The sequence below is a fragment of the Mustela putorius genome, unplaced genomic scaffold (assembly GCF_011764305.1).
Source record: "Mustela putorius furo isolate JIRA1106 unplaced genomic scaffold, ASM1176430v1.1 tig00000487_pilon_pilon_pilon, whole genome shotgun sequence".
Classification (NCBI taxonomy): domain Eukaryota; kingdom Metazoa; phylum Chordata; class Mammalia; order Carnivora; family Mustelidae; genus Mustela; species Mustela putorius.
Window position 1 is genome coordinate 145,973 of NW_025421399.1, and position 27,583 is coordinate 173,555.

At 38.3% G+C, this 27,583-nt stretch overlaps 3 protein-coding genes and 1 non-coding gene across 8 annotated transcripts; 1 reads left to right on the forward strand and 3 right to left on the reverse strand.

Moving 5' to 3' along the window:
- The first annotated feature begins 8,623 nt into the window (after window positions 1–8,623).
- On the forward strand, window positions 8,624–8,730 carry LOC123392314. Its single transcript, XR_006607036.1, has one exon. It is a non-coding gene; the product is annotated as a U6 spliceosomal RNA (small nuclear RNA).
- A 2,920-nt stretch (window positions 8,731–11,650) lies between these two features.
- Window positions 11,651–12,395, reverse strand: LOC123392297 (keratin-associated protein 4-6-like). 5 transcript variants are annotated; one of them, XM_045080973.1, is made up of 2 exons: window positions 12,271–12,395; window positions 11,651–12,165 (listed from the first exon to the last, which is right to left on the reverse strand). In XM_045080973.1, exons 1-2 carry the CDS (start codon window positions 12,393–12,395, stop codon window positions 11,700–11,702), a joined length of 591 nt encoding a protein of 196 aa, XP_044936908.1. In that variant the 3' UTR covers window positions 11,651–11,699. The 5 variants fall into 5 exon arrangements, with proteins under 5 accessions (XP_044936908.1, XP_044936906.1, XP_044936907.1 ...); XM_045080971.1 differs by having other exon boundaries at window positions 11,651–12,204; XM_045080972.1 differs by having other exon boundaries at window positions 11,651–12,015; window positions 12,106–12,395.
- Window positions 12,396–18,397: 6,002 nt separating this feature from the next.
- LOC123386941 (keratin-associated protein 4-12-like) lies at window positions 18,398–19,073 on the reverse strand. Its single transcript, XM_045080975.1, has one exon. The coding sequence runs from the start codon at window positions 19,071–19,073 to the stop codon at window positions 18,588–18,590; it is 486 nt and encodes a 161-aa protein (XP_044936910.1). The 3' UTR covers window positions 18,398–18,587.
- Window positions 19,074–23,879: 4,806 nt separating this feature from the next.
- Window positions 23,880–24,461, reverse strand: LOC101678196 (keratin-associated protein 4-7-like). The gene has a single exon (XM_045080662.1). It carries the CDS (start codon window positions 24,459–24,461, stop codon window positions 23,934–23,936), a length of 528 nt encoding a protein of 175 aa, XP_044936597.1. The 3' UTR covers window positions 23,880–23,933.
- Window positions 24,462–27,583: the final 3,122 nt, after the last annotated feature.

Here is a 27,583-nt window from a genome sequence, read left to right on the forward strand (position 1 = left end):
AGGTCTAAAAGATTAAGCTTTAATCTGTGTTCTATAGGCATTGAATAAGACAAGACACATATGTAGGGGTTTGGCAAGCATGTAGAACATAGTATGATAAATAAAAATTATGTATTTAAATCTGTACACTTATGAAATATGAGATAATAGTAATAGTTACTATTTTTGAGTGCCTATTGTGTGTCAGGAATTTTCTGAGTCTTTAATTGTTACCTTGTTTATGCTTCGTAAGGTCTCTAAGAGGTGGTCACAATTTTTCTTAATTCCTCAGACATGAAGTAATTGAGGTTCAGATAGATTGAAATCATATAGTCAATAGAGAAGATGGTTCTTTCTTAGAAGTTTCAAATGGGTATGAGGAATAATAATTCCATGTCATTTCTCATACTGTTTCATTTGTTTAAATATGCTTTCTATCTTGTCAATTCACAAACTCTTGCTCATACATAGAAAAGGCCAGATATTTAGTCTGGATACCAACTCACCAACTCATCTCTAATGTCTTTCTTGACATCTACCACACTCAAAATGAATCCTTCTTTTCCTTTTAATCCAAGGTACCTGTGATATAGGGTATCACACTCTACTGTAACTGGTTTATATCTTTTTCCCCCCTATTCCTTCTGTATACCCCATGAGGTCAGAGATTGGCTTATTCATATATATAAACAGGGTGCCTAGCAATTGCTCTGAATGAATGTTAGTTGAGTGAATGTGGAATTTACTGAAAACATAAGGCATTTACTCACCCTTTATCATACTATAGATAATCTAGATGGGTGGAAAAAAGAAAAACATTCAGACAATGGGGATATAATTGAATGGGGGTTTATTTTGGCTTCTCGTGGAGTAAATGACTTGTCTGGTTGGTATGTATAGGATAGTAAAGACAAATAATAGTCCACTGCTAAAATGAGGAGAATGTAGAGATATTCTTGAATTTATACAAAGAAACTGTATCATCACACAGTTGGGAGAAAGGTGTGAGAGAACATCTAGGCCTTTAAAATATTATTTGCCTGGGGGTGGAGGAGTAACGGGAAGTAGGAGGAAAGTTTAGGTGGTGGCTGTAGGCTAAGGATGGGAGATGAATGCCTATCTAGGTTGGTGGCAATGGGAGTAGTAAGGAGGATAGAGATGCAATCAATAGCACTTCAAAGAGAGTCAACCAAGATCACTTACAAAATGGGGCAGTAGAGGTAACAGGAGACCTCATCATTAAAGAGGACTCATAATTTAATATTTTTTCAATTGTATACACATACATTTTACAATTAAATTCAGATAGTGAAAAGATAATTATTTGTAATAAGGAAAATAGTTTAAAATCTCCAGAAACAAAGTAAAAAGACAACCGACTGAATGGAAAAAAAAAAAATACCTGCAATTTATACCAAAGACAAAGAGCCAATGATGTTAATATATAAAGCACTTCTAAAATTATACTGGAGAAGAGGAAAAACCTGATGGGAAAATGAGATTCAGATCATTCTCCATCATAGAAAGATGTCTAGTCTCATACATAAGAATGGAAATGAAATTATATAGGATACCACTTCTCACCTGTGAGACTGTAAAAAATTCAAAATTTCACAATATTCTCTAATAGTAAGATTCTGTGGAAATAGACATGCTCATACCTTTCTTATGAAGATTTGACAGTAATTCTAAGCATTATTCTTTGACTCCAATATCCCTATTCTATAAATTGTCAAGGTACTCAGGCAAAACTATGAAAAGATGTTATGCAAGATTACTTATGGCACTGCTATTTGTAAAAACAAAACAATAACAAGAGCTAGACACAACTTGGGTGTCCTTCAGTAGTGTAGTGGTGAATGAGCTCTGTTGTATCCCCATGATGGAGTACTATTCAGCTGTAAAAAAGGAATAAAGAGTATCTTTATATGCTACTATGAAGTAATCTCCAGTATATTGTTAAGAGATGATAAAGCAGATGGAGCAAAGTGTCCATAATGTTCTACAATGTGTCTAAACAAATAAGGGAGGGATGTGGGTGGGGGATGGGCTAGATGGGTGAAGGGGATTAAGGAGTACTCTAGTTATGATGAGCCCTGGGTGTTCTATGTAAGTGATGAATCACTAAGTTCTACTCCTGAAACCAATATTATACTACATGTTAACTAACTAGAATTTAAATGAAAATTTGGGAAAAAAAATACTGCAGGTAGAAAAAAAATAAGGGAACACATATAGAAAATCTATTTGCATATATTACATGAATTTTTTAAATACTGGAAGAACAGAGAAAGAGCAGAGGAAACAAAACAAAAATTAAAAAGGGACTTACAATTCCTGCTGAGGAGTCTTAGGGACTAGATTTACACTTCTGCCTGAAGCAACTAAAAAAACAGTCAAAATAAATGAAACTGTGGCTTTTAGACATTGGCTATCAGGTCAGAACACTGGTGCCTTAGAGAAGGGAAACAAATGAGGTGATCCATAGAATTGCCTCAGTTTATTTCTTGAAGAGTTTCTGGGGGGGGGGTGTAGCTCTGGGAGAGAGAACCAGGTAGAGCCTGGTAATCCTCCTGACTTGAGGAGACAGAGCTGGCATGAAGGAGACCAAATCAACTGCAATTCACAGGATATGGTATCAGAGAGGAAAGAGTTGCACAGAGAACCCCAGAGGTCTGCAGAAGATCCACCTGCATCTTCAGCTGAGTACTTACGAGTGCATGTGCATGAAGAAACTGCCCAAGGGCAGAAAAAAAATCGGCCCTGCCCCACCCTACCCATATAAAACAAAGAGAATCTTTTGATCTTCATGAGGTCCCCAAAGTTCATCTTCGCTTTTGTTTCCTTTGCCTTTGGAGACATATCTTGAAAGAAGCTGCTGTGGCTGATATCGAAGAGGTTACTGCCTATGTTCTCCTCTAGGATTCTGATGGATTCCTGTCTCATGTTGAGGTCTTTTATCCATTTTGAGTTTATCTTTGTGTATGGTGTAAGAGAATGGTCGAGTTTCATTCTTCTACATATAGCTGCCCAGTTTCCCCAGCACCATTTATTGAAGAGACTGTCTTTTTTCCACTGTATATTTTTTCCTGCTTTGTCGAAGATTATTTGACCATAGAGTTGAGGGTCCATATCTGGGCTCTCTACTCTGTTCCACTGGTCTGTGTGTCTGTTTTTATGCCAGCACCATGCTGTCTTGGTGATCACAGCTTTGTAGTAAAGCTTGAAATCAGGTAACGTGATGCCCCCAGTTTGATTTTTGTTTTTCAACATTTCCTTAGAGATTTGGGGTCTCTTCTGATTCCATACAAATCTTAGGATTATTTGCTCCAGCTCTTTGAAAAATACTGGTGGAATTTTGATCAAGATGGCATTAAAAGTATAGATTGTTCTAGGCAGCATAGACATTTTAACAATGTTTATTCTTCTGATCCAAGAGCATGGAATGGTCTTCCATCTTTTTGTGTCTTCTTCAGTTTCTTTCATGAGTGTTCTGTAGTTCTTCGAGTACAGAACCTTTACCTCTTTGGTTAGGTTTATTCCCAGGTATCTTATGGTTCTTGGTGCTATAGTGAATGGAATCGATTCTCTAGTTTCCCTTTCTGTATTTTCATTGTTAGTGTATAAGAAAGCCACTGATTTCTGTACATTGACTTTGTATCCTGCCACATTGCTGAATTGTTGTATGAGTTCTAGTAGTTTGGGGTGGAGTCTTTTGGGTTTTCCATATAAAGAATCATGTCATCTGCGAAGAGAGAGAGTTTGACTTCTTCATTGCCAATTTGGATACCTTTTATTTCTCTTTGTTGTCTATTTGCTGTTGCTAGGATTTCTAATACTATGGTGAACTAGAGTGGTGAGAGTGGGCATCCTTGTCGTGTTCCTGATTTCAATGGGAAGGCTGTGAGCTTTTTCCCATTGAGGATGATATTTGCTGTGGGTATTTCATAGATAGATTTTATGAAGTTCAGGAATGTTCCCTCTATCCCTATACTTTGAAACGTTTTAATCAGGAACGGATGCTGGATTTTGTCAAATGCTTTTTCTGCATCAATTGAGAGGACCATGTGGTTCTTCTCTCTTCTCTTATTAATTTGTTCTATCACATTGATTGATTTGCGAATGTTGAACCATCCTTACAAAATCAAAAGCTTCTGCATAGCAAAGGAAACAGTCAACAAAACAAAGAGGCAACCCACGGAAGGGGAGAAGATATTTGCAAATGACAGTACAGACAAAAGGTTGATATCCAGGATCTATAAAGAACTCCTCAAACTCAACATGCACAAAACAGACAGTCATATAAAAAATGGGCAGAAGGTAATGAACAAACACTTCTCCAATGAAGACATACAAATGGCTATCAGACACATGAAAAAATGTTCAAAATCACTAGCCATCAGAGAGATTCACATTAAAACCACATTGAGATATCACTTTACACCAGTTAGAATGACCAAAATTAGCAAGACAGGAAGCAACATGTGCTGGAGGGAATGTGGAGAAAAGGGAACCCTCTTCCACTGTTGGTGGGAATGCAAGTTGGTGCAGCCACTTGGGAAAACAGTGTGGAGATTCCTCAAGAAATTAAAAATAGAGCTTCCCTATGTCCCTGCCATTGCACTACTGGGTATTTACCCCAAAGATACAGATGTAGTGAAAAGAAGGGCCATCTGTACCCCAATGTTTATAGCAGCAATGGCCACAGTGGCCAAACTGTGGAAAGAACCAAGATGCCCTTCAACGGACAAATGGATAAGGAAGATGTGGTCCATATACACTATGGAGTATTATGCCTCCATTGGAAAGGATAAATACCCAACTTTTGTAGCAACATGGATGGGACTGGAAGAGATTATGCTGAGTGAAATAAGTCAAGCAGAGAGAGTCAATTATCATACAGTTTCACTTATTCGTGGAGCATAACAAATAGCATGGAGGACAAGGGGAGATGGAGAGGGGAAGGCAGTTGAGGGAAATTGGAAGGGGAAGTGAACCATGAGAGGCTATGGACTCTGAAAATCAATCTGAGGGTTTTGAAGGGGTGGGGGGTAGGAGGTTGGGGGAACCAGGTGGTGGGTATTGGAGAGGGCACATATTGCATGGAGCACTGGGTGTGGTGCAAAAACAATGAATATCGTTATGCTGAAAATAAAAAACAAAAAACAAACAACAACAACAGCAACAACAACAAAAAACCCACAGAACAATCCTTGGAGCTGACAAGAGGCCAGAAACACCTCATGTTCCCATGAGCCAGAGTGAAAAATCTTGTAATTCATGGGTCATTGGTTAAAGGACTTAGAATAGTATTGCCTCAGGAGTGAGGCAGATTTTTCCCTAGAGTAAGGGCTGCTCTAATCCCACCATCAGTTTATAAGCAAGTCTTGAAAGGATCAGACTGTTAAATCAACTTAATTGCATTCCAGAACAATCAAGTCCTCGGATTCCATCAAAATAAAAATTAGTTTTCAAAAGATACTGTTTAGGCAGTAACCTCTTCGATATTTGCTGTAGCAACTTTTTTCTAGATTTGTCTCCTGAGGCAAAGGAAATAAAAGCAAAAATGAACTATTGAGAATACATTAAAATAAAAGCCTATGCACAGTGAAAGAAATGATCAACAAAACTTTTTAAAAAAATTTATTTTCAACTCAAAATGGATAGAAGACCTCAACGTGAGACAGGAATCCATCAGAATCCCAGAGGAGAACATAGGCAGTAACCTCTTCGATATCAGCCACAGCAGCTTCTTTCAAGATAGGTCTCCAAAGGCAAAGGAAACAAAAGCGAAGATGAACTTTTGGGACTTCATTAAGATCAAAAGCTTCTGCACAGCAAAGGAAACAGTCAGCAAAACAAAGAGGCAATCCACAGAATGGGAGAATATCTTTGCAAATGACAATACAGACAAAGGGATGATATCCAAGATCTATAAAGAACTCCTCAAACTCAACACACAAAACAGAGAATCATATAAAAAAATGGGCAGAAGACATGAACAGACACTTCTCCAATGAAGACATACAAATGGCTATGGGACACATGAAAAAATGTTCATCAACAAAACTTTTTAAAAAGCAACCAACTGAATGGGAGACGATAGTTACAAATGATGTGTTTGATAAAGAATTAGTATCCAAAATATATGCACAACTTATAAAATTCAACACCCAAAGCAAATAACCCAATTATATAATGGGCAGAGTACATGAACAGACATTTCTCCAAAGATGACATATAGGTGCTCATCATTATTTACCATCATGGAAATGCAAATAGAAATTATATTGAGATAGCACCTCACACCTTTCAGCATGACTACAATCAACAACAGAAGAAACAACAGGTGTTGGTAAGGAAGTGGAGAAAGGGGAATCCTCCCACGCTATTGGTGGGAATGCAGACATTGGGCGGGGTGCTTCTACTGTGGGAAACAGTATGTAGTTTCCTCAAAAAGATTAAGTAGAACTACCATATGATCCAGTAATTGCACTGCTGGATCTTCCCTACCCTCCCCAAATACCAAAACATGAATTTGAAGGGATACGTACATCCTTGTGTTATAGCAGCGTGACTGATGGTAGCTCTTGGATGGAAGCCCAAGTCTCCAAATGTCCACCTACAGATGGATGAATAAAGAGAATGGGGTTTCTCTTGCCAGTGGAAAAGTATTCAGCTGCAGAGAAAAATGAAATCTTGCCAATGGCAATGATATGGATGGAGCTAGAGAGTATAATTCTAAGCGAGTCAGTCAGTCAGAGAAAGACAAATACCATATTATTTCACTCATACGTGGAGTTTAAGAAGCAAAACACATGAGCAAAGGGGAAAAAATATATATAGAGAGAAACCAATTAAGAATCAGACTCCTATGTGGAGAAAGGGGAACCCTCCTACACTCTTGGTGGGAATGCAAGCTGGTGCAACCACTCTGGAAAACAGCATGGAGGTTCCTCAAAAAGTTGAAAATAGAGCTTCCCTATGACCCAACAATTGCACTACTGGGTATTCACCCTAAAGATACAAACATAGTGGTCTGAAGGGGCATGTGCACCCAAATATTTATAGCAGCAATGTCCACAATAGCCAAACTATGGAAAGAACCTAGATGTCCATCAACAGATGAATGGATAAAGAAGATATGGTATATATATACAATGGAATACTATGCAGCCATCAAAAGAAATGAAATCTTGCCATTTGCAATGATGTGGATGGAACTAGAGGGTATTATTCTTAGCGAAATAAGTCAGTCAGAGAAAGACAACTATTATATGATCTCTCCCTGATATGAGGAAGTGGAGATGCAACGTGGGGGGTTTGGGGGGTAGGAAAAGAATAAATGAAAGAAGATGGGATCGGGAGGGAGACAAACCATAAGAGACTCTTAATCTCACAAAACAAACTGAGGGTGGCCAGGGGGAGGGGTTTAGGGAGAGGGTGGTGGGGTTATGGACATTGGGGAGGGTATGTGCTATGGTGAGTGCTGTGAAGTATGTAAACCTGGCGATTCACAGACCTGTACCCCTGGGTCAAAAAATATATGTTTATAAAAAAATTTTAAAAAATTAAAAATAAAAAAGAATCAGGCTCCTAACTATAGAAAACAAACTGATGGTTACCAGAGGGTGGGTGATGGGTGAAATAGGTGAAGGGGATTAAGGAATTCACTTGTTGTGGTGAGTGCAGGGTGATGTATAGAATTGTTGAATCATGGTTTTACATGAGAAATTAATATAACACTATTTTAGCTACCTGAAATTAAAATAGAAATTTAAAAAAAGATACTGTTTAGGAAATTAAAAGGCAAGCCACACCCTGGAGAAAATACTTAACAGAACATACATCTCACAAGGATTTGTATATAGAACATATAAAGAATTCTTACCACTCAATAAGAAGAAGAGAAGCAACCCAACAAAAATGGGCAACAGATTTGAGACCTTCATCAAAGCAAATACACAGGTGGAAAGTCAACCCATGTAAAGATGTTTAATATCATTAATCATTAGTAAAATTCACATTAAAACCACAATGAGATAACACCATATGCACTCTAGAATGGTTGACATTAACAAGACTGACCTTATGAAGTGTTGGTGATAATATGAAACCATTGGAACTTTCATACAAGGAAAGAACATAAAATGGCACAATCCCCTTGTAAAACAGTTTGACAGTTTTTTAAAGAGTTAAAGATATACCTATGATATGACCTAGCCATTCCACCCCAAAGTATTTACCTGAGAGAAATCATAGGAACAAAGGTGGGGGTGAGAGGAAACCCAAAAAAGTTACTCTTAACCATAGAGAACAGATAGTTACCAGAGAGGAGGTGGGTAGGTGGATGGGTGGTTAAGAGTACACTTACCTTGATGAGCACTGAGTAATGTATGGAATTGCTGAATCACTATATTGTACACCTGAAACTAATATAACAGTGCATGTTAACTATACTGGAATTAAAATTTAAAAAATAAAATTAAAATGATATATCCAAGACTTATTTACAAATGTTCATGGGGACTATTTGTAATATAAAAAATCTGGGAACCACTCAAGTGTCTACCAGCAAGTGAACAGATAAATGTCATGTGTCCATACTGTGGAAGTCTTCTCAGTCATAAAAAGAAATGCACTAGTGCTCACTTGGGCCCCACATATACTAAAGTTGGAACAATACAGAGAGGATTAGCATGGCCCCTGTGCAAAGATGACACACAAAGTCACGAAGTGTTCCATATTTTTGAGAGAGCATGGCACACACGTGCATGGGAGAGACAGAGGAATGGATTAAAATAAAACATGAACTTGGAAAATATAGAAAAAGTAGCTGAAAAAAAAAAGAACTAGTGATACACATGACAACATGAATTTCAATATAATTATGCTGAGTGAAAAGGCAAGGTAGGGTACACAATAGTAGGATTCCATTAAATTCTAGAAAATGGAAACATTTATAGTGACAGTGGATTGGTGGTTGACTGGGGGTAGGGGATGGGAAGGAACTATAAAGGCGGTGATAGATGTTCATTACCTTGACGTGGTGTTGATTTCAACTGTATATATCAAAACATCAAATTATATGGTTAAAGTAAGTGCAACTTTTGTATGTCAGTTGTACCTTAATAAAACTGAGAAGAAAACAAAAAGTAATGGAAGTATCAGAGTGGCGAAACAGAGGATAAAAGCTAAATTCTTGGGATATACCTTGTTCTGTAGGATTGACTTTGGACTCATGTCAATATTTTACATGGTTATAAAATAAAATTAAAGTTTTTGAAATATCAAAATCATTAAAACAACAACAATAATAAAAGAATGTAACTGTATATCCAGGCATAAAAAGCAACTATTCGAAGATCAAAAATAAATAAAACAACTGAAAAACAGTCTTGTTTCCAATATCCATATTGTTGTTAGTTGTTGTTAGTATTGGTAATGTATTCTGAGAGTGTTGGACAAACATATAGAATATATAGAACATATAGAATATAGAATATATATAGGACATATAGAATATAGAATAAAGAAAATGAGTAAATACAATGGTGTAATTGAGACATTTTTGGCAGAGGGGAAATGAGAGTTATAAGTAAGATATATGAGGTTTAGTAAAAGCCCTGTAGTTCTCAGTAGAAACCCATGACATGGTTTACCATTTAAATACATATTTTCTAGTTGTGAATGTTGGAAAAGCTAAAACAAAGTGATTTACTAGTAATGAACACCTGCATATTTCAGTTTATGGTCTCAAATACTGTTTCCTCCTGAAAGGAACTGGCGGGCCTCAGAGAAATTGTTGATTAGAAGTCTGGGGAAGGAAGTGTACAAACAAGTCTGTAATATCCTGTTACATGAAAAAGAGGAATTTTCAAAGATTACTAGGTCTTGGAGGCCAACTTGAAGTTGCTTATTTGAGGATCAATAGAGGGATATGAACTGGAACGGACTGATTCACTATCAAGTATATTGAAATCTATGAGTTCATATTAATGCAAAATTAAGAAAAAACCAGCAAACTCTTACATCAGTCTTGGAGTATGCAAACTGGTAAATAAAAGGGAAGAATCAAACATTTATTTTGCCTTTCCTATACATGTGGATTACTAAATTTGATGTGGGGAAGTTTCTCTGTATGGAATTATCCCAGCTAATAAATAGCAGGCAGAGCAACAATAGAATTGCAATATCATGATTTTGCTATGCCTAAATGAAATATGGTCCTAGGTGATTATCACCAACAGCAAGCAGACTTTAGATCTTGTGGGATACAGTCTCCCATTAACACATTCAGCTGTTCTCTGGGTTAGTTGTGTAATTTAGCCATAGTTATTGGTCTGTGACAAAGTGAGGTGTGAGAAGGTAGTGAAGGGAGCTTTTATTGCCTGTTTTTCAACACTGAAGCTTCTGTATCATCTTCAAGAATGGAGGTGGCGCTAAAAGTCAACAAGGAAATCTTATCACTTTTGCAAGCCCAGAGGATTCAGGGAAATTTGGGAACTCAAGATCTTCAAGTGCTTCATTCCAGATGTCTCCATCTCCTATCTCAGGGTCTCCTTCTCTCCCAACTAGGGCCCTGACCTTGGCATGGCAGAACTACCCAGGCTGAATGAACAACCACCTCTGGAGCTCTGCTCCTCCTCTGACGAAGTCCTAGCCTTGGTCCTCAGCTTTGTTTAATCTTTAAGAGAGTCCATTTTTATGCTGCCAGTGAAACCTTTGACTTTTACATCTGTCCTTTAATATCTGATTTATCAACCTCAGCCTTTCATTATGTTTTCCCCAAATCATCAATTCCTCACAGCTACATTCAATTTCATTTTCCTTATAGTTACTATTAACTGCGTTCACAGATACATAGTATGGAAAAGATGTCCCAGGGAGCATTAATTTCTTACAGGTTTTCCAAAAAAAATTCTCTCTGATTTTTATCCATGAATTCCCAAGAATGTCTGTTTTATCTAAGAACTTAATAGACTGCCAGTGAAACTGAAGCTGTGACTAAATTGGGCTTTCCCTCTATTGAAAAATTGACAAAGCCATGTTGTCTGTCCTACATGTCTAGGTAAAATATAGTTGTCCAGACTGCATTAAAAACTTTTTTAAAAATTTATTTTTTATTTTATTTTTTAATCCAAATTCAATTAACATATAATGTATTTTTGGTTTCAGAGGTAGAAGTCAGTGACTCATCAGTCTTACCCAGTGACTGCACTGAAAATCTTAAAGAAGAGTACTAATACACTGAATTTTTGTACAGGAAAGTGTTGGTTTATTTTGGCATAGAGTTATAACATAAGAAAGGGGATTAAGAATTATAAAAGAATCCACTGGACAATTAAGAGAGACTATAAAAATCTGTAATGTAGAAATACTGCAATCAAACTTTAGCCCCTTGAGCTTGATGAGTTGGTGCCTCAAAATTAAGGAGAATTTGGGAGAGTTGGTCAATACAACAGTTGGTATGTTGTAAGAAAATTCACACTTGGATGAAAGGGAGAGGTCCACTAGTAGAATTTGGACTGAGGCCAGAATATGCTCATAGTGTCAGTGGGACACTGATGGACTCATTAGAATAATGAGACCAAACTCAGTTGAGCAACATTAACCCCATTGCATGTGTCCTAAAGGTCAGCACAAAAAGGGTCCTCACAAAAAGAATCTATATCTGGGGGGCAGAGGTAAGCAGAGATGGTAGTCAGAGGGCAGGGAGCTCAACAGCAAGAGGAGGCACAGCACATGGGGCGGGGGCAGGTGGAGATGACACAGGTGGGGCGATAGCAGGTGGTGTGGCAGGAGACCTGGCCACAGACTGGGCGCAGGCAGCAGGAGGGGCAGCAGCAGGAGGGGCGGCAGCAGCTAGTGCCACAGCAGCTGGAGCCACTGCAGCTGGATCCACAGCAGGTGGGGCGACAGCAGCTGGAAATGCAGCAGCTAGGCCTGCAGCAGCTGGAGCCACAGCAGCTGGAGCCACAGCAGGAGGGCTGGCAGCAGCTGGACACACAGCAGCTGGGGCGGCAGCAGGTGGTCCTGCAGGAGGTGGTCTGGCAGCAGGTGGGACGGCAGCAGCTAGAAGTGCAACAGCTGGGCCTGCAGCAGCTGGAGCCACAGCAGGAGGGCTGGCAGCAGCTGGGCTGGCAGCAGGTGGACACACAGCAGCTGGGGCGGCAGCAGGTGGTCCTGCAGCAGGTGGTCTGGCAGCAGGTGGGGCGGCAGCAGCTGGAGCCACAGCAGCTGGGCCTGCAGCAGCTGGAACCGCAGCAGGAGGGGCGGCAGCAGCTGGACACACAGCAGCTGGGGCAGCAGCAGGTGGTCCTGCAGCAGGTGGTCTGGCAGCAGCTGGGGTGGCAGCAGGCCTCCTGGCCACTGCTCTGGTTTGAGCAGACGGATCCACAACAGGAGTTGACCATGGTGTCAGTGGGAGGAGTGGGGTTCCACAAGTGGGTATAGGTGGGTTTCCACAAGAGTGGTTTCTTGAGTTTGAAAGTCTCCTCACCTCTGTCCCCTCTTATACTCTGCTGAGTAGCTGATGTTACCACAAGGAGCATTCTTGTTTTTCCTACCAGGAAGCAATTAGTGTTACAAGTTAATAATTATGTTTATTAGGTTAAATATGCTGTTATCTGAGAAAAGCATCATTTCCCTTTTCCTGCAGCATTGTGATTCACTGAACCACATTTGCATATTTTTCTGTATATTATATCTTATATGTTGGAACTGTCATATGATATTCTATTATTGACTTTTTCCATGTGTCCCATTTTTGTGTATGACTCCAGTGGTCATATTTTATTTTAATTCAAGTATAGTTAACATACAGTGTTACATTAGTTTCTGGTGTATGATACAGTGATTCAGCAGTTCCATACATCACCCAGTGCTCATTACAAATGCCCTCCTTAATTCCTATCACCTGTTTCACCTAGTGATGAGTTTTCTCCTATTTCCTTATCAGCACCCCACCTGACAGTAGCACTTTTCCACTTTGCCCTTCCCCCCAAAAGAGAGAGACTGTCGTTGTGATATAATCCTCAAAATATGATCAAGAATTTAATTCCTCTTTTTCCATGATCATATTTTGAGGATGGCTTTTATAGTGCCAAGTCTCTCTCTCAGTCTCTCTCTCTCTCTTTTGGTCAAAGTGGAAAAATGCATTCTAGTGTCAGGTGGAGTACTGATAAGGAAATAAGAGGAAAGACTCATCACTGGGGTTACTTGTCTACAAATAATGGGAGGACTGGACTGTATTTCCTGGATAATTGGAGAGTCAGGGTGTCACAGTGTCTAAACTCATTGTAATGAATCCTCCTCAAGTTATAGCTTTGACTCATTCCTTTTTGATGAAAGAACAATTTTCAGAAATGAACTTTTTCCTTTAGGAATCTTCACATATAGTATGGTAAAGGTGAGCAGGTTTGATCTTTCTTTTGATTGTCCAACATATGTAATAGATTCTGCATTATAAATAAGTTTTATTTAAAGCATCTTTTTCTTGTGTTCTTTCCATAATTCAAATTCAAATCATTCTGCTTAAAGAAGATATAAACAGATAAGTTTTGCTGTTTGTATGGGCACTTAACTATGATATATTGAAAGACAAGATTTGGGCAAATATTCCAAGAATTTGTGTCAAAAACAAGCATTATGTATTTAAGGCTCATTTACCTACAGTGAGAAATGAGATATTACAGATACTGTTTATGAGTACTTGCCATGTGCCAGATAGTCTTCTGAATGCTTTGTAATTACTTTTTTGATTTTTCTTCTTAAAGAACCCATGAAGTACTCATTATTCTCTAAGAGTTCACATAGAGATGTGTTAGGTTGCTGAGTCTTATGAAGTGTATACCTTTGATTTTGCTATTAAATCTTAGAAAGTGCATTCTCCCACATCAAATCAGCAATTCCAGGGCACCTGGGTGGCTCAGTGGGTTAAAGACTCTGCCTTCAGCTCAGGTCATGGTTCCAGGATCCTGGGATTGAGGCCCCCATCAGACTCTCTGCTCAGCAGGGAGCCTGCTTCCCTTCCTCTCTCTGCCTGCCTCTCTGCCTGCTTGTGATCTTTGTCTGTCAAATAAATAAATAAAATCTTTTAAAAAATCAACAATTCCTTATTCTTTCTTTAAGTTCCAGCCCAGAGCGCTTCATCCTCTGTTATGTTTTCTTAGACATTTCTTCTTCTTTTCTAAACCTCATCTGTTCCTCCTTTATGTTTGATATCACATTGTGGAGCACTCAGATTCTGCACATCTACTGTAACCTGAATGTGATTGTCTGTCTCCAGCTGGATGGAGACATCTGAGGTGAATGCTTGAAACTTACAGTATTTTCATCATGCATGGAACAGAGCACATCTTCAGTGGCCTTTTTTTTTTTATTTTGCATCTTCTATATTTTAAAATTTAAACATCTTGAATATCATTTTTTCACATGTATTCCTCTCACCTTTCTTTTTATATATATATATATATATATATATATATATATATATATATAATTTTCAGTGGCTTTTTAAAAAAATAGTTTTTAGGAATCCCTTTTTAAAATTTAAATGTTGTTTTGCAATTATGGAAAGTATTTGTAGTCCCAAAATAAATTCAACAAATTGAGGCATGTTTAAGGAAGTCTTGTTATTTCTGTTCCTTCCTTCCCCCACAGAGAATCATTTTTATAATGTAAAAATTCCCCTCCCATGGCTATTTTTTTAAATTTTTTAAAAAGAATTTATTTATTTATTTGACAGACAGAGATACATGAGATACACTTTACTCCAACTTGCTTTGCTTCACTTAACAATTTATCCCAGAATTATGTTATTTCACAGTTGTATAGTTCAGATATTCTTCATTTCATTTTTAGCCACAAAGTGTCCTGTTCTGTTGCCATAATATGATTTATTTATCCAGCTCCTTATTTATGGACATTGGTGTTGTTTTCAGGCTTTCATGATTAAAATAGTATTGTGCACTTGAAAACAAGAGGTATCTTTTTTACCTTGAGGTTTGATTTGATCCGTATCTGCAAGATCTGCCTTATTAATTATGTGTAGTTATTTCCTATTCTTGTTAATTTTTCTTCGTATGGTTTTTCTTCATACAGTGTGTTAGTTTTTTTAAATATATGTTTTAAATTTTTTTTATGAACATATAATGTATTATTAGCCCCATGGTACATGTCTGTGAATCACCAGGTTCACACACTTCACAGCACTCACCATAGCACATACCCTCCCCAATGTCCATAACCCCACCACCCTCTCCCTACCCCCATCCTCCTATCAACCCTCAGTTTGTTTTGTGAGATTAAGATTCTCTTATGGTCTGTCTCCCTCCTGATCCCATCTTGTTTCATTTATTCTTTTCCTAACCCCCAAACCTGCCACATTGCATCTCCATTTGGGAGATCATATGATAGTTATCTTTCTCTTATTGACTTATTTTGCTAAGCATAATACCTTCTAGTTCCATCCACCTTGTTGCAAATGACAAGATTTCATTTCTTTTGATGGCTGCATAGTATTCCATTGTGTGTGTATATATATATATATATATATATATATATATATATATATATATATACATACACATACATATATATACACCACCTCTTCTTTATCCATTCATCTTATAGCAGCAATGTCTACAGTAGCCAAACTATGTATGGAAAGAACCTAGACGTCCATCAACAGTGTGTTAGTTTTTGATTTTGGCTGTGTCTTTTAATTCTTGTAACACCTTCTGTTTCTGAAAGTTTAGCTTTGTTGTTATATCTTCATTGTAGCCTTTAACATCATGAAGTATCCCACTTTGTGTCCTATAATGCTTTTTGGTATAAATCTCACTTGTTTGGTATCAAAATTGTGACTTCTGCTTTCTTTTATTTGCATTTTCTATGATATGTCTTTATTCTTTTAACCTTCTGAAACCGATTGTTTTAGTTGTATCTCTTGTATACAGCAGTGTTGTGTTTTTATTTTTTAGCCAATCTGAAAATCTTTTTCTTTTTACAGGTGAGTTGAGCCTATTATGTGTATTGGTATGATCAATTGATCAATATGTTTAACTTTAGTTATGTAATTTTTATTATATATGTAGTTTATATATATATGTGTCATAATGAATAGTGATATACAATATATAATGAATAGTGTCCTACAACATATAGTGAATTATGCATATGTAATATAAGTATTAAATACCTACATCTCTACATCTTTCTCTCTCTATTTCTAATCCTTCACTGCTTTATTCTCTGTTTCTTTTTCAGTATGTTTTTGATATTTAGGAAGGTTTGTATTTTATACTAACAGTTACCTTTAAATGAACATTTGTATATAATACTCTATCAGACTAATTTGAGTTGAGTTTCATTCTTCTACATATAGCTGCCCAGTTTTCCCAGCACCATTTATTGAAGGGACTTTTTTTTTTTTAATTGTACTGTATCTATGTGGTCAATCTGTATCCATCACATTAATACTGCCTCTTGCCTGTTCATTATTCATTCTTAGTTCTGCAGATAATAAGTATGCATTTCACATGTATATTCAGCCCATAATATATTTATATATCTCCCTTTGCTAGTATTCATGAAGATTATCCCTCCCATACCTTCACTGATCTTGTTGGTTTAAAGCTCATTCACTAATAAATCCCTTAGAATATATCCACAGAAGGATTATTCCCTGAGCTCTCTCATGTTCACAGTAGTTTATTTGTAGCATGGAACTTGGTTTGTCTGGATATAAAATGCTGGGATCATGTTTTCTTTCCTTGTATGTCTTAAGAATGCTACTTTATTTATCTTCTGATGTGAAGTGTTGCCATCAAAATGCATGAATGCAATCTTGTTTCCTTTTCCTTTTAACTGACATGGGTATTTTGCCTAGATATTCAAATGTTTTTTTTCTTTGAAATCCAATAGTTTGGGATCATCATACTATAATACAACGTAATAAAATATATCATATATTATAAATTTATTATGTCTCAGTTTTTACCACCATGGCCTGATTTTTCCAGGTACACACAACTGTTCCTTTATTTGAATTATAATTCTTAGTATGTTTTATTGCTTTGTTTCTCCCTTTGGGATATCTATTACATATATTCTCTACTTTTTTTTTTTTTTTTTTTTGCAGTATGGGAACCCAGCCTTCTGTTAGTTCTCACCCCAAGTGAGCAACTGATGAATTAGCTCCATTCTTTTCTTCATCAGTGAATGTATCTCTCCTTCCCTCTCCTAACTTGAGCAACCTTACTGTGGCTCTATGGTTGAAGGGTGGGGTACATCATTAGTAAAACCGTCCTTTGGGAACTGTGTCTCCATATGTATCACAGATACTTTCATCTGAAGAGGGGCTTCAAAGCTCAGTCTTATTCATACAAGTAAAAGCACAGAGAAAAAATATTGTGTAGAAACCTGAGTGGACAAACGTATAGAAAAAACTTTACTATTTACTAAAAAAGTAACTCTACCAGAATATCTGCTCTATTACTGTAGAGAGCTTTCTGTGTGTTGGTCTCTGCATTTACTACAGTACTTTTAACTGTGCCTCCCATGTAATAAATGCTCAATAAATATTATTTGGTTGAATGAATGAAGAAATTGGCTTTTGGGAGGGTCAATGAAATGAGACGCACTTTACAGTGAAAACACTGGGTCCCCATTTTCCCATGGAAGCAATTGACAGGAACTTAGGAATACCCTCTTATGTGGTCATGCAGTCTATACATTGCTCCAGTTTCCACCAAACACTTGATCTTATTAAGGGCATGCTTTACTCATCTAGGCAAACTGCGTGTCCCTTGAATTCATAAGGATCTGAAACTTCTCTATCAAAAGGAAAAAAAAATGAGACTTGACTAAAGCCCTATCATAAACAGAGTCAGAATCAGTGAAAATTTAATTTGCTGCATGGGTGACACCAGTGTCATTGAGTACAAGTCCGAATACAAATTTGTAGACTCTGCTGAGCAATAGATTGCATAGCTATGGTGGCTGGTGTGATGCATTAAACATATATTGTGTTATTTTTGCTTTTATCTACCTACAGTCTTCCAAACTTCTAGTTTTCACTTTTTTGTTTATTTTCCTAGGACAGGTTCATAGTGTTAGGTGATTTGCCCATGAAATAAGGAGGCACATAGGAAAGATTCAGGCAGTGAATAATGGAAACTATTTATTGAGAAGTGACAAGACCATGTGTGTTTGCTGCAGGTGTAAGTCAAATACAGTTGCCTATGAGCTGAAGACAAAATCTTAAGGGAGCAGTAATCACACTGAATTGTTAATGCAGGGAATTGTAGCTTTATTTTGGTACAAAAATATATCAGGTTACAGTAAAAGCCTAGAAAAGGGAAGTTAGGAGAATGATTTCACCAATTGTGGAAGGGTAAAATTTGTTACTGTACAAGCAACTATAAGCCAGCTCCATGCCACATCCATCTTCTTCAACAGTGTGATTGGTTCCCCCATGGAATCAAGGCCCAATTCAGTTGAGCAGCATCATTTCCACTCCATGTGTTTAAAAAGCACAAAGGGAGGGTCTACAAATGTGGGACAGAGGTAAACAAAGTCGGTGGTCATCACAGGGAAGGGTCTCAGCAGCAAGAGGAGGCACAGCACATGGGGCGGGGGCAGGTGGAGATGACACAGGTGGGGCGATAGCAAGTGGTGTGGCAGGAGACCTGGCCACAGACTGGGCGCAGGCAGCAGGAGGGGCAGCAGCAGGAGGGGCGGCAGCAGCTGGAGCCACCGCAGCTGGAGCCACAGCAGGAGGGGCGGCAGCAGCTAGAAATGCAGCAGGAGGGGCGGCAGCAGCTAGTGCCACAGCAGCTGGAGCCACCGCAGCTGGATCCACAGCAGGTGGGGCGACAGCAGCTGGAAATGCAGCAGCTAGGCCTGCAGCAGCTGGAGCCACAGCAGCTGGAACCACAGCAGGAGGGCTGGCAGCAGCTGGACACACAGCAGCTGGGGCGGCAGCAGGTGGTCCTGCAGCAGGTGGTCTGGCAGCAGCTGGGGCAGCAACAGGTCTCCTTGCCACAGCCCTGTTCAGAGCAGACGGAGCCACAACAGGAGTTGACCATGATGTCAGAGGGTGGAGGTGCTGGTATTAGGAAGAGAGTGAGCTTAGTGAATTTGAAAATCCCTGTGCTGCTTGTCCTCTTTTATACTCTGCTGAAGCTGCTGTGTTTTTATCCTGGACCATTTCCTAGTTTTCTTTTCCTGAGGAAGTATTAGTCATTAAATTAAATCACTGTGTTTTTCTGGTTAAATATTTTCAGATGAGGAAAAATAAGATATCCTTTTCTGGGTATGTTAAGGTTTCCAATCTGGTTATTCTCAAAATTGTCTTTTCTATTTTCTTGTTTGTCAAAAGGGCCCATCGCATGGGTTCCATCATTGAGGTTTACCTGTGATCTGGGTATCACTCCATGATGTTGTTTGGACAAATTATTCACATCTTTTTGATGTCAAAAGAGAGGTAGAGAAGTGAGTTGGGGGAAATTGGAGGGGGAGATGAACCATGAGAGGCTGTGGACTCTTAGAAACAAACGGAGGGTTTTGGAAGGAAGAGGGGGTGGGAGGTTGGGTGAACCTGATGGTGGGCTTTATGGAGGGCATGTATTGCATGTAACACTGGGTGTGGTGCATAAAGAATGAATTCTGGAACACTGAAAAGAAATTTAAATAAGTAAATAAATAAATATTTAAAAATTTGCTAGAAAAAAGAAAGAGAGAGGTAGAATTATAGTAGTGGATAGAAAAAAGTTCATCTTTATGAGATACCTGTGGGCTATGAGGAAGATAGACCCTATCAGTGAGTCATAAATTCTCATCAGAGAATGGACTCTGGCTGTTTCAAAGTATGTGCAAGGTATTACTTCCTGTGTTCAATTTGAAACCGTTACCAAGAACTCGTTGTTTGTAAATATTAAAAAATGTTTGGAGCTTCTTTGAAGGGACTCTCACTGGTCCACTATGGGACAACTTGAATAGCAAAATGAATAGCAATAGTAATGGATTTTAATCCATTAAAAAAACTCCCACAAGTCCATATTGAGACTAATTAAAGAAATGAAAAGAAAGATGAGGAAGTTATCCATGGTAGTAGAATGTCAACTAATAAATGTAGAAGGAAAAACTGAGTTTAAAAAAAATCACCATTTACCCCTTATAATAAAACTTGATTCAGGTAAATATCATCAGTGGAGGCTACAGCTAATAGGTGAGTTTGTTGGGGGACAAGATATTTGGACATTTAAAAAATATTTCCTCATTGGTCATTTATTAATTTCAAAGGGGAAAATGCTAACTTTACTGTGGAGAAACTTGAGAAGAAAAGCTTAACCATGGGATCAATGTTAGCATTGTTAATAATAAGACAAATGGACATGTGTCTGCCTAAGTCACACACTGAAAGGACACATCATGTATGTAGTATTCCTGTCAAAATGCATCACCCAAATGTTCTTGGAATCGTCAGAAACAAAAGCAAAAATCATACCACACAGAAATAACTGCTATGAAAGAAAAACTCGAAATTAAAGACACAGTAAGCCCAAGGAAAAGAAACCACACACAGGTTGCATGGGATGTCCACAGGAGAAATGTTACAAAGTATGCAAGAGGGAAAAATATTACAAAGTATACAAGAGGGTATTCCACCATGAGTAGCATAGTCCATTCAAGAAAAGAAAATGTAACCTCAAGAATTTAGATAATTGAAGATTATGAAGACTATAAATAAATTGGAGTTCAAAGAGGTTCTTAAATCTATGGTTTGATGTTTCCATTACTTTTGTTAAATTGCTCATCATCCATCTATCTCTTTGTTTATAGCTTCTTTCCTGTTCTCTTTTCCTGGGACTCAAATTTATGTGTACATTTGATCTTCTTTCATTTTGTTCCATGTGTACCTCATGCTCTTGTCTGTATTTTTCCAACCTTTTTTCTTTTTGTATTTTAGTGTGGATATTTTCTATTTCCAGTGTGCTCTTTCTTCTGTCCAATCTGCTAAACCCCTTTATTGAGTTCTGAGTTTCAGGTTTTTAATTTTTTAATTCTAGGATTTTCACTAGACTTTTCATTTTTGTTTTTATTTTTGTTTTTACATATTTTGGTTCTCTGATAAAATTTGCCATTTTTTCATCTATTACTTTAAATATATTAATCATAGTTATTTTAAAGTTAGTTTTGATTATTTACATGGATCATTTCTGAGTATATTTCTACTCTCTTTTCCTTGGTTTTATTTATTTTTATTTATTTATTTTTTATTAATTTATTTATTTTCAGCATAACAGTAGTCATTATTTTTTCACCACACCCAGTGCTCCATGCAATCCGTGCCCTCTATAATACCGACCATCTGGTACCCCAACCTCTGGCATATCTATTTTTAATTGAATACCAGACATTTTACATGAAAAACTGGAGAGGCCTAAGGCGACTTTATCTTCCAATGTAAAGGATTTAATTTTCTTCTAAGACTATGGGACGCTCAATCCTGCTTGCATAGATCAATTCCCAGTGTTTAAAATCAATTATTCTCTTAACTTTATCCAGTTCTTATAGTTATCCTCATTGAGAGGTTCAGTCTGATACCAGCTACTTTGTCATAGCTGGATGTAGAATTCTGTCCTTTGATTTTTTTTTTTTCAAGTTGCCACTCTTTTTTGGACACTGTGCTCTATTACTTGCCTTCCCTCTGACTATTCCTTTCCAGTGCCTGTGTTTGCTCTTGCACTTCCTTCAGTTTTCCCATGGCCCAAGTCATAGATGTCTGCTCTGTAGACATTTCCTATGACCCAGGAAATCACCTGCAGGCTCGAAGCATTGAAACCCGTTTTCAGATTTGTGAGTACCTCTCTTACATACTGTAGTTGGCAAGCTCTACGGTGACTGCTGGTACTCACGTCCTTGTGTGATCCCTTCCCCTTGAGTGTGAGCTAGACATGGTGATTCATTTGGAAAATAATGGAATTTAGCAGTACTGAGAATATGTCACTCTCAAGATTAGGTTATTACAAGCTTGTGGCTTCCATCTTGGGTTTTCTTGTTACTTTTCTCACTTTCTTAGATTACTTGCTCTGGGGGGAGCCAGATGGCATGGTGCCTGAACAGCCCACGTGGTGAGTGAGGAACTGGTCTCCTTCCAGCAACCATGTGAGTGAGCCTGGAAGTAGATTTTTCTGCCTCCATAGGAATATAGCCCTGGTCATTGGACTTGCCGGCACTTTTGGATTGCTAACCCCCAGAAAATATGTGAGATAATAAATGTTGTTTTAAGCTGCCAGATTTTAGGATAACTTGTTACACAACAAGTGTAGATAACTAATATGCAAACCAAGTCCATGTGTGTGAAATTCTGGATTTTCCATTAAATCCAGGGTGGGGATTTTTTTTGTTGTTGTTATTGTTTTCTTTCCAATTCTTCCACTTACAGTCTTTTTCTTTAAGATTTTCTTTATTGTTAAAGAAAAAGTACTAATAAAGCCTCTCCCTCTCAAAAAAAAAAAACCAAAAAAAAACCCCCCAAAAACCAACCCAAATTTTTATGCTTAAGCCAACTGATGGTGCAACTAATTTTCATCTACCATCTCAGATCTATTAGGAATTTTGTAACTTGAGTGGAGTTGAGAGATAATGTCTCCAGGCAAGTTAAATTAATTTATGGAGTTAAACACAATCATGACTCAGTCCCACTGTATTACTTATTAGCTTTGCAACTCTCAGAATATGCATTTAGTACAAAGCTTGCTAAATCTTTCTTCTGCTTTCACTAGCATGAGTTTATCAGAAATTAATTTTTAATTTTTTTTTTTTAAACTGGGATAGAGTCCATAAGGATTTGGGAGTATTCTGGGCTTACGAAGAACCAAACTGGTGCATTGATTGATTTCTTGTCAGTCTCACACTCCTCATAATATTTGTTGACAAAGTGCTCCTAAACATGGCTATAAGTACACATCCCAGATAAGTCATTAAGATAGGGAAATATTAAAATTTGAGTACTTCCCATTTTCTGATATCCTCCAACTACTCAGGGTGGTTGATTTTCCTGAAAGATCATTATTTTGTTGTTAATTGTTGGAGATGAAGTTAGAGAAGTTGAGAGGGTAATAAATTGGATTACATAGGAGATGGATAGACCATAAGGAAAACCTTGGACCCCCTGGTTTTCCAAGAAAACCAGACAAGGGAAGAACAAGGGAGATGGGGAAAGGAAGGGAGACAGAGGGATGAGACATCTATCAGGAGTGGAATTGTAGGGCAAAGTAGGCTTTCAGAAATATTGAAGAAAGGCTTGCTGTGCTATACAACTCTGCTCCTCCATACCTCCGAATTTTTTACATAAAAATCTTTATGATTCTTCAGTGCTTTTGGACATTCTGTATATTGTTATTTCTGTGTTGGTTGGTTGGTTGGTTTTTAATGCCACACTCCACGTTCAGATTTTCCTGAAGGTGAGAACAGGGACTAGAAAACCTGATAGAGTAGCATGTTGGCTATAATTTCCCAGGAAATGAGGACACTGCCAAACAGCAGACACAAGAACATTGTATTTCTAGGCCAAGAAAGTGGATCTTTATTCAAAAGTAGTAATAAGATATGGAAATCTTCCTATAAAAGGACACAGACTTTTGGATTTGAGGCTATGACAACAGTGCCCTTGAAGGCTCTGCTGGAATTTCTGTGTTTGGGGCAGGGTGCCCAGAAATCAAAAGTTCAGAAATAGAATTTGGGCAATTCTAGTAATTTCTTTCTATGAATATCATCTAATTTCATATTCTGGGCCCACTTGAGGAAAAGGTGAGAGTTTGGCCTGAGGCTGGGATGTAGACACATAGTTGCTGGGAGTGGCCACCTCCCAGCATATGGTGTATGGAGTCTGTTGCTATGATGAACCCAATGAAGGGAGAGGGTGGGTTCAGGGAAGGGGCTCAGCAGCAGGAGGAGGCACAGCACATGGGGCGGGGGCAGGTGGAGATAACACAGGTGGGGCGATAGCAAGTGGTGTGGCAGGAGACCTGGCCACAGACTGGGCGCAGGCAGCAGGAGGGGCAGCAGCAACTGGAGCCATCACAGCTGGATCCACAGCAGGAGGGGCGGCAGCAGCTAGAAATGCAGCAGGAGGGGCGGCAGCAGCTAGAGCCACAGCCGCTGGATCCACAGCAGGAGGGGCGGCAGCAGCTAGAAATGCAGCAGGGGGGGCGGCAGCAGCTGGAGCCACAGCAGCTGGAACCACAGCAGGAGGGCTGGCAGCAGCTGGACACACAGCAGGTAGGGCGGCAGCAGGTGGTCCTGCAGCAGGTGGTCTGGGAGCAGGTGGGGCGGCAGCAGCTAGAGGTGCAGCAGCTGGGCCTGCAGCAGCTGGAACCACAGCTGGAAGGGCAGCAGCATGTCTCCTGGCAGAGGTCGTGACCGCAGCCCTGGCCAGAGCAGACAGAGTCACAAGAAGAATTAACCATGGTTTCAGATGGTGGAAGTTGTGGGTGTGTTTCTAAGAGAGTGAGTTTGGAGGTGTCCTTGCCACATGGCTCCTTTTATACCCTGCTGAGGGACCTCTGTGATTATGAAAAGACAATTTCCTTCATTTTGTTTATATGACTACAAATGCAGTTAGTAAATTAGATCATTATATTTTTCTAGTAAAAACTCCCCATGAATAGAAAATAGTTATTTCCCTTTTCTCAAGTTCCCCAGGGTTTTCATGTGAATCACTTCTTATTTACTCCTTTGTTTTCAGTGTCACAAGCCTTTAATCTCTGGGTATCATGTGACACAGGTAGGTTCCTGTCTTTTCTCTGTTTCTCATATTGCAATGATTTTGGAAGAACTTCCGATGGAGAAGAATCTTTAGTGGAAAATTAATATTTCAATAGATAGAATGTTGGTAGAAAACTTGACCATTCTCTTACACTGTACACAAAGACAAAATGGATAAAAGACCTCAATGTGAGACAGGAATCCATCAGAATCGTAGAGGAGAACATAGGCAGTAATCTCTTCGATATCAGCCACAACAACTTCTTTCAAGATATGTCTCCAAAGACAAAGGAAACAAAAGTGAAAATGAACTTTTGGGACTTCATCAAAATCAAAAGCTTCTGCACAGCAAAGAAAACAGTCAAGAAAACAAAGAGGCAACCCATGGAATGGGAGAAGATACTTGCAAATGACAGTACAGACAAAAGTTTGATATCCAGGATCTATAATGAACTCCTCAAACTCAACACACACAAAACAGACAATCATATCAAAAAATGCACAGAAGATATGGTAGAAAAAAAGGAAGCTAGCTCCTTCTTTTTGAGGGTAAGAGGAGACTTATGATTCATTGTGTATATTCTGGTGGTCATTGGGTTAATGAAATTCCTACAACATTCCAAGCTGTGTTCTCATCACTCTGATGTACTTTGAAACCGTTAGCAGCAACTCAGGATTTTTAAATAACAGAGTCATCTGGGATTGATCTGTGTTGATTTTCAGAATTGTCTTCTGGTCTGGGCTAGCATAATTGGGCTGATAGTTTTTGATCTGTCTTTTGAAATGTCAAAATACACCCTGGTTATACTTTATGACATTTTTATTTAAAAATCTTCAAATATTCTAACCTAAAATATCTGTTAGTTTTTGTGGTATCATTTATGTTTTAAGATTTTCTTGGAAACATGAAGGGGAATATAAATATTTTTGTTCTTGCATGTACTTACATAGTAATTACAGCCATAAAGAGTTTTATAATCAAGGCCACATCTGGTTCACTCCTAAGAGGTATTCTTAAGTGCCACAGGTATTTAGGGAATAAAATATTCAAGGAAAGAGTGAGTTACATTCATGATAGTCCCTCTTCCTGCAAAGTCTCTTGTGAGCTCAGTGTTTTCCTAGTTATTTTTCCCATTGAGTTCAAATGCCACCTTCCTCCTGTATCTTCCTTGGCACGACACAAAGTGAAGTCTTTGCTCCATTGCAGTTTGGTTGTTCTTTGTATATACATAGGTTCCATCATATCATTTTCTACCAGAAATGCATTTATGTTTCTGGTTACCTCTAGAATATAAACTCCATTAGGGCAAGGACTATGCTTTGCTCATTTTTGTATCCCCAGAGCCTGAAATAGGATGATTTTGATAAAGGAGATCTCTGTTTAATGAGCATAGATGTTGTCTCAGCCATGAGAGAAGATGCATTGACCTTTTGTTGTTTAAGAGAAAGAACAACAGTTGAGAAGGGGCATAACTCTGGCTTGTGATGGTGAGAGGGAAGTGTCTGGAGGGTATACTTTAAGAAGTAGTGAGAGATAAATTGAGATTGCTAGAATGAGGGAGAGAGTGTGTAGAGAGAGTGAGGGAGAGAGTGTTAAATTTCAGGAAAAATGGTGGGTCTATTAAAAGCCATTAGGCAGGAATGCAATATATACATGTCATATATAGTTTACTTTAAGTTTTTGATTTGCCATTAGAAATGCCAAAATACACTTGGCTTTCTGGGGAGAGATGCTAAGGTTGAAGTGGAGAACGGTGAGTGGAGTGCTTATAGCTTCCGGTGATGATAATGAGCATAATAGAGTCACTTCAAAGGAAACGCTTGAACCAAATTGAAGATAGAGGTATAAGGAAGGTTTTTCATAAAACTTATAAAACATACTCCACCCATTTTTATGTATTTTATAACTCTCCATGTATACAATGCATGCCTTTTCCTCGTAAAAGCCAGTAATTTGAAGTTTTAAGGGATACATAAATTAGAAAGCATTTATGTGCTAAAAAAGAACTGGAGCCATTTAGAGATAAGGAAGAGATAGTTGGCATAATTACACACTGATTATACCTGTTCTTTTAAGGAGCCTACACAAAATGAAAACACAATGGATTGTGGAATTCTTGTCCTTCTTTGCTTCCTTCTCCAGGCTCTGAGTATTACCTGCTGAGTACTTTGCTAGATGCTGCAGTAACACAACACCCAGCACGTTATGCAGTTGTTTCAATGGTTTATACAGATTAGCGCATTTGCCAGTACTAACTGCCCAGTGCAGTTAGCTTCACTATAATCTCCCCTTTACAGATGAGGAAACTGAGGCACAGGGAGAATTAAAATCAATAAATAGGAAACTGATTTGTTTCCAGGCAGCCCAGCACTGGAGTCCACATTTTTAAGCTCTGTATACTCTGCCTCTGAAAAGTCAGATGGGAAAGAAATTGTCTTTACCTTCATGTTACTCTAGGTTAATAATGCACTGTACATTATTAACATACAAATAAGCATGAAACTTACATAGAGTCGTTTGAAACCCCACTGTCAGCAAATATCTATGGACATGTATTCTGGGGGATTTCAGATTCTGTTTCATGGGCCTAAGGGTCTAAGAGCCCCCTGATGTTCACTATTCATATAATATTTTTCTGTTTCTTTTTGGAATTAGCTGTGACCATCATGCATTTTTCTAAATAATTCAAACTAAAATCTGTAGTCCCTTCCAGATGATGTTATTTATATTGTAATAAAGGAGACCATGTAATACTTGAACAGTTCCCTTGGAATTTATCTCTATACCCCAAACATGCTTGCTGATTATTTAATTCTTCTCTTA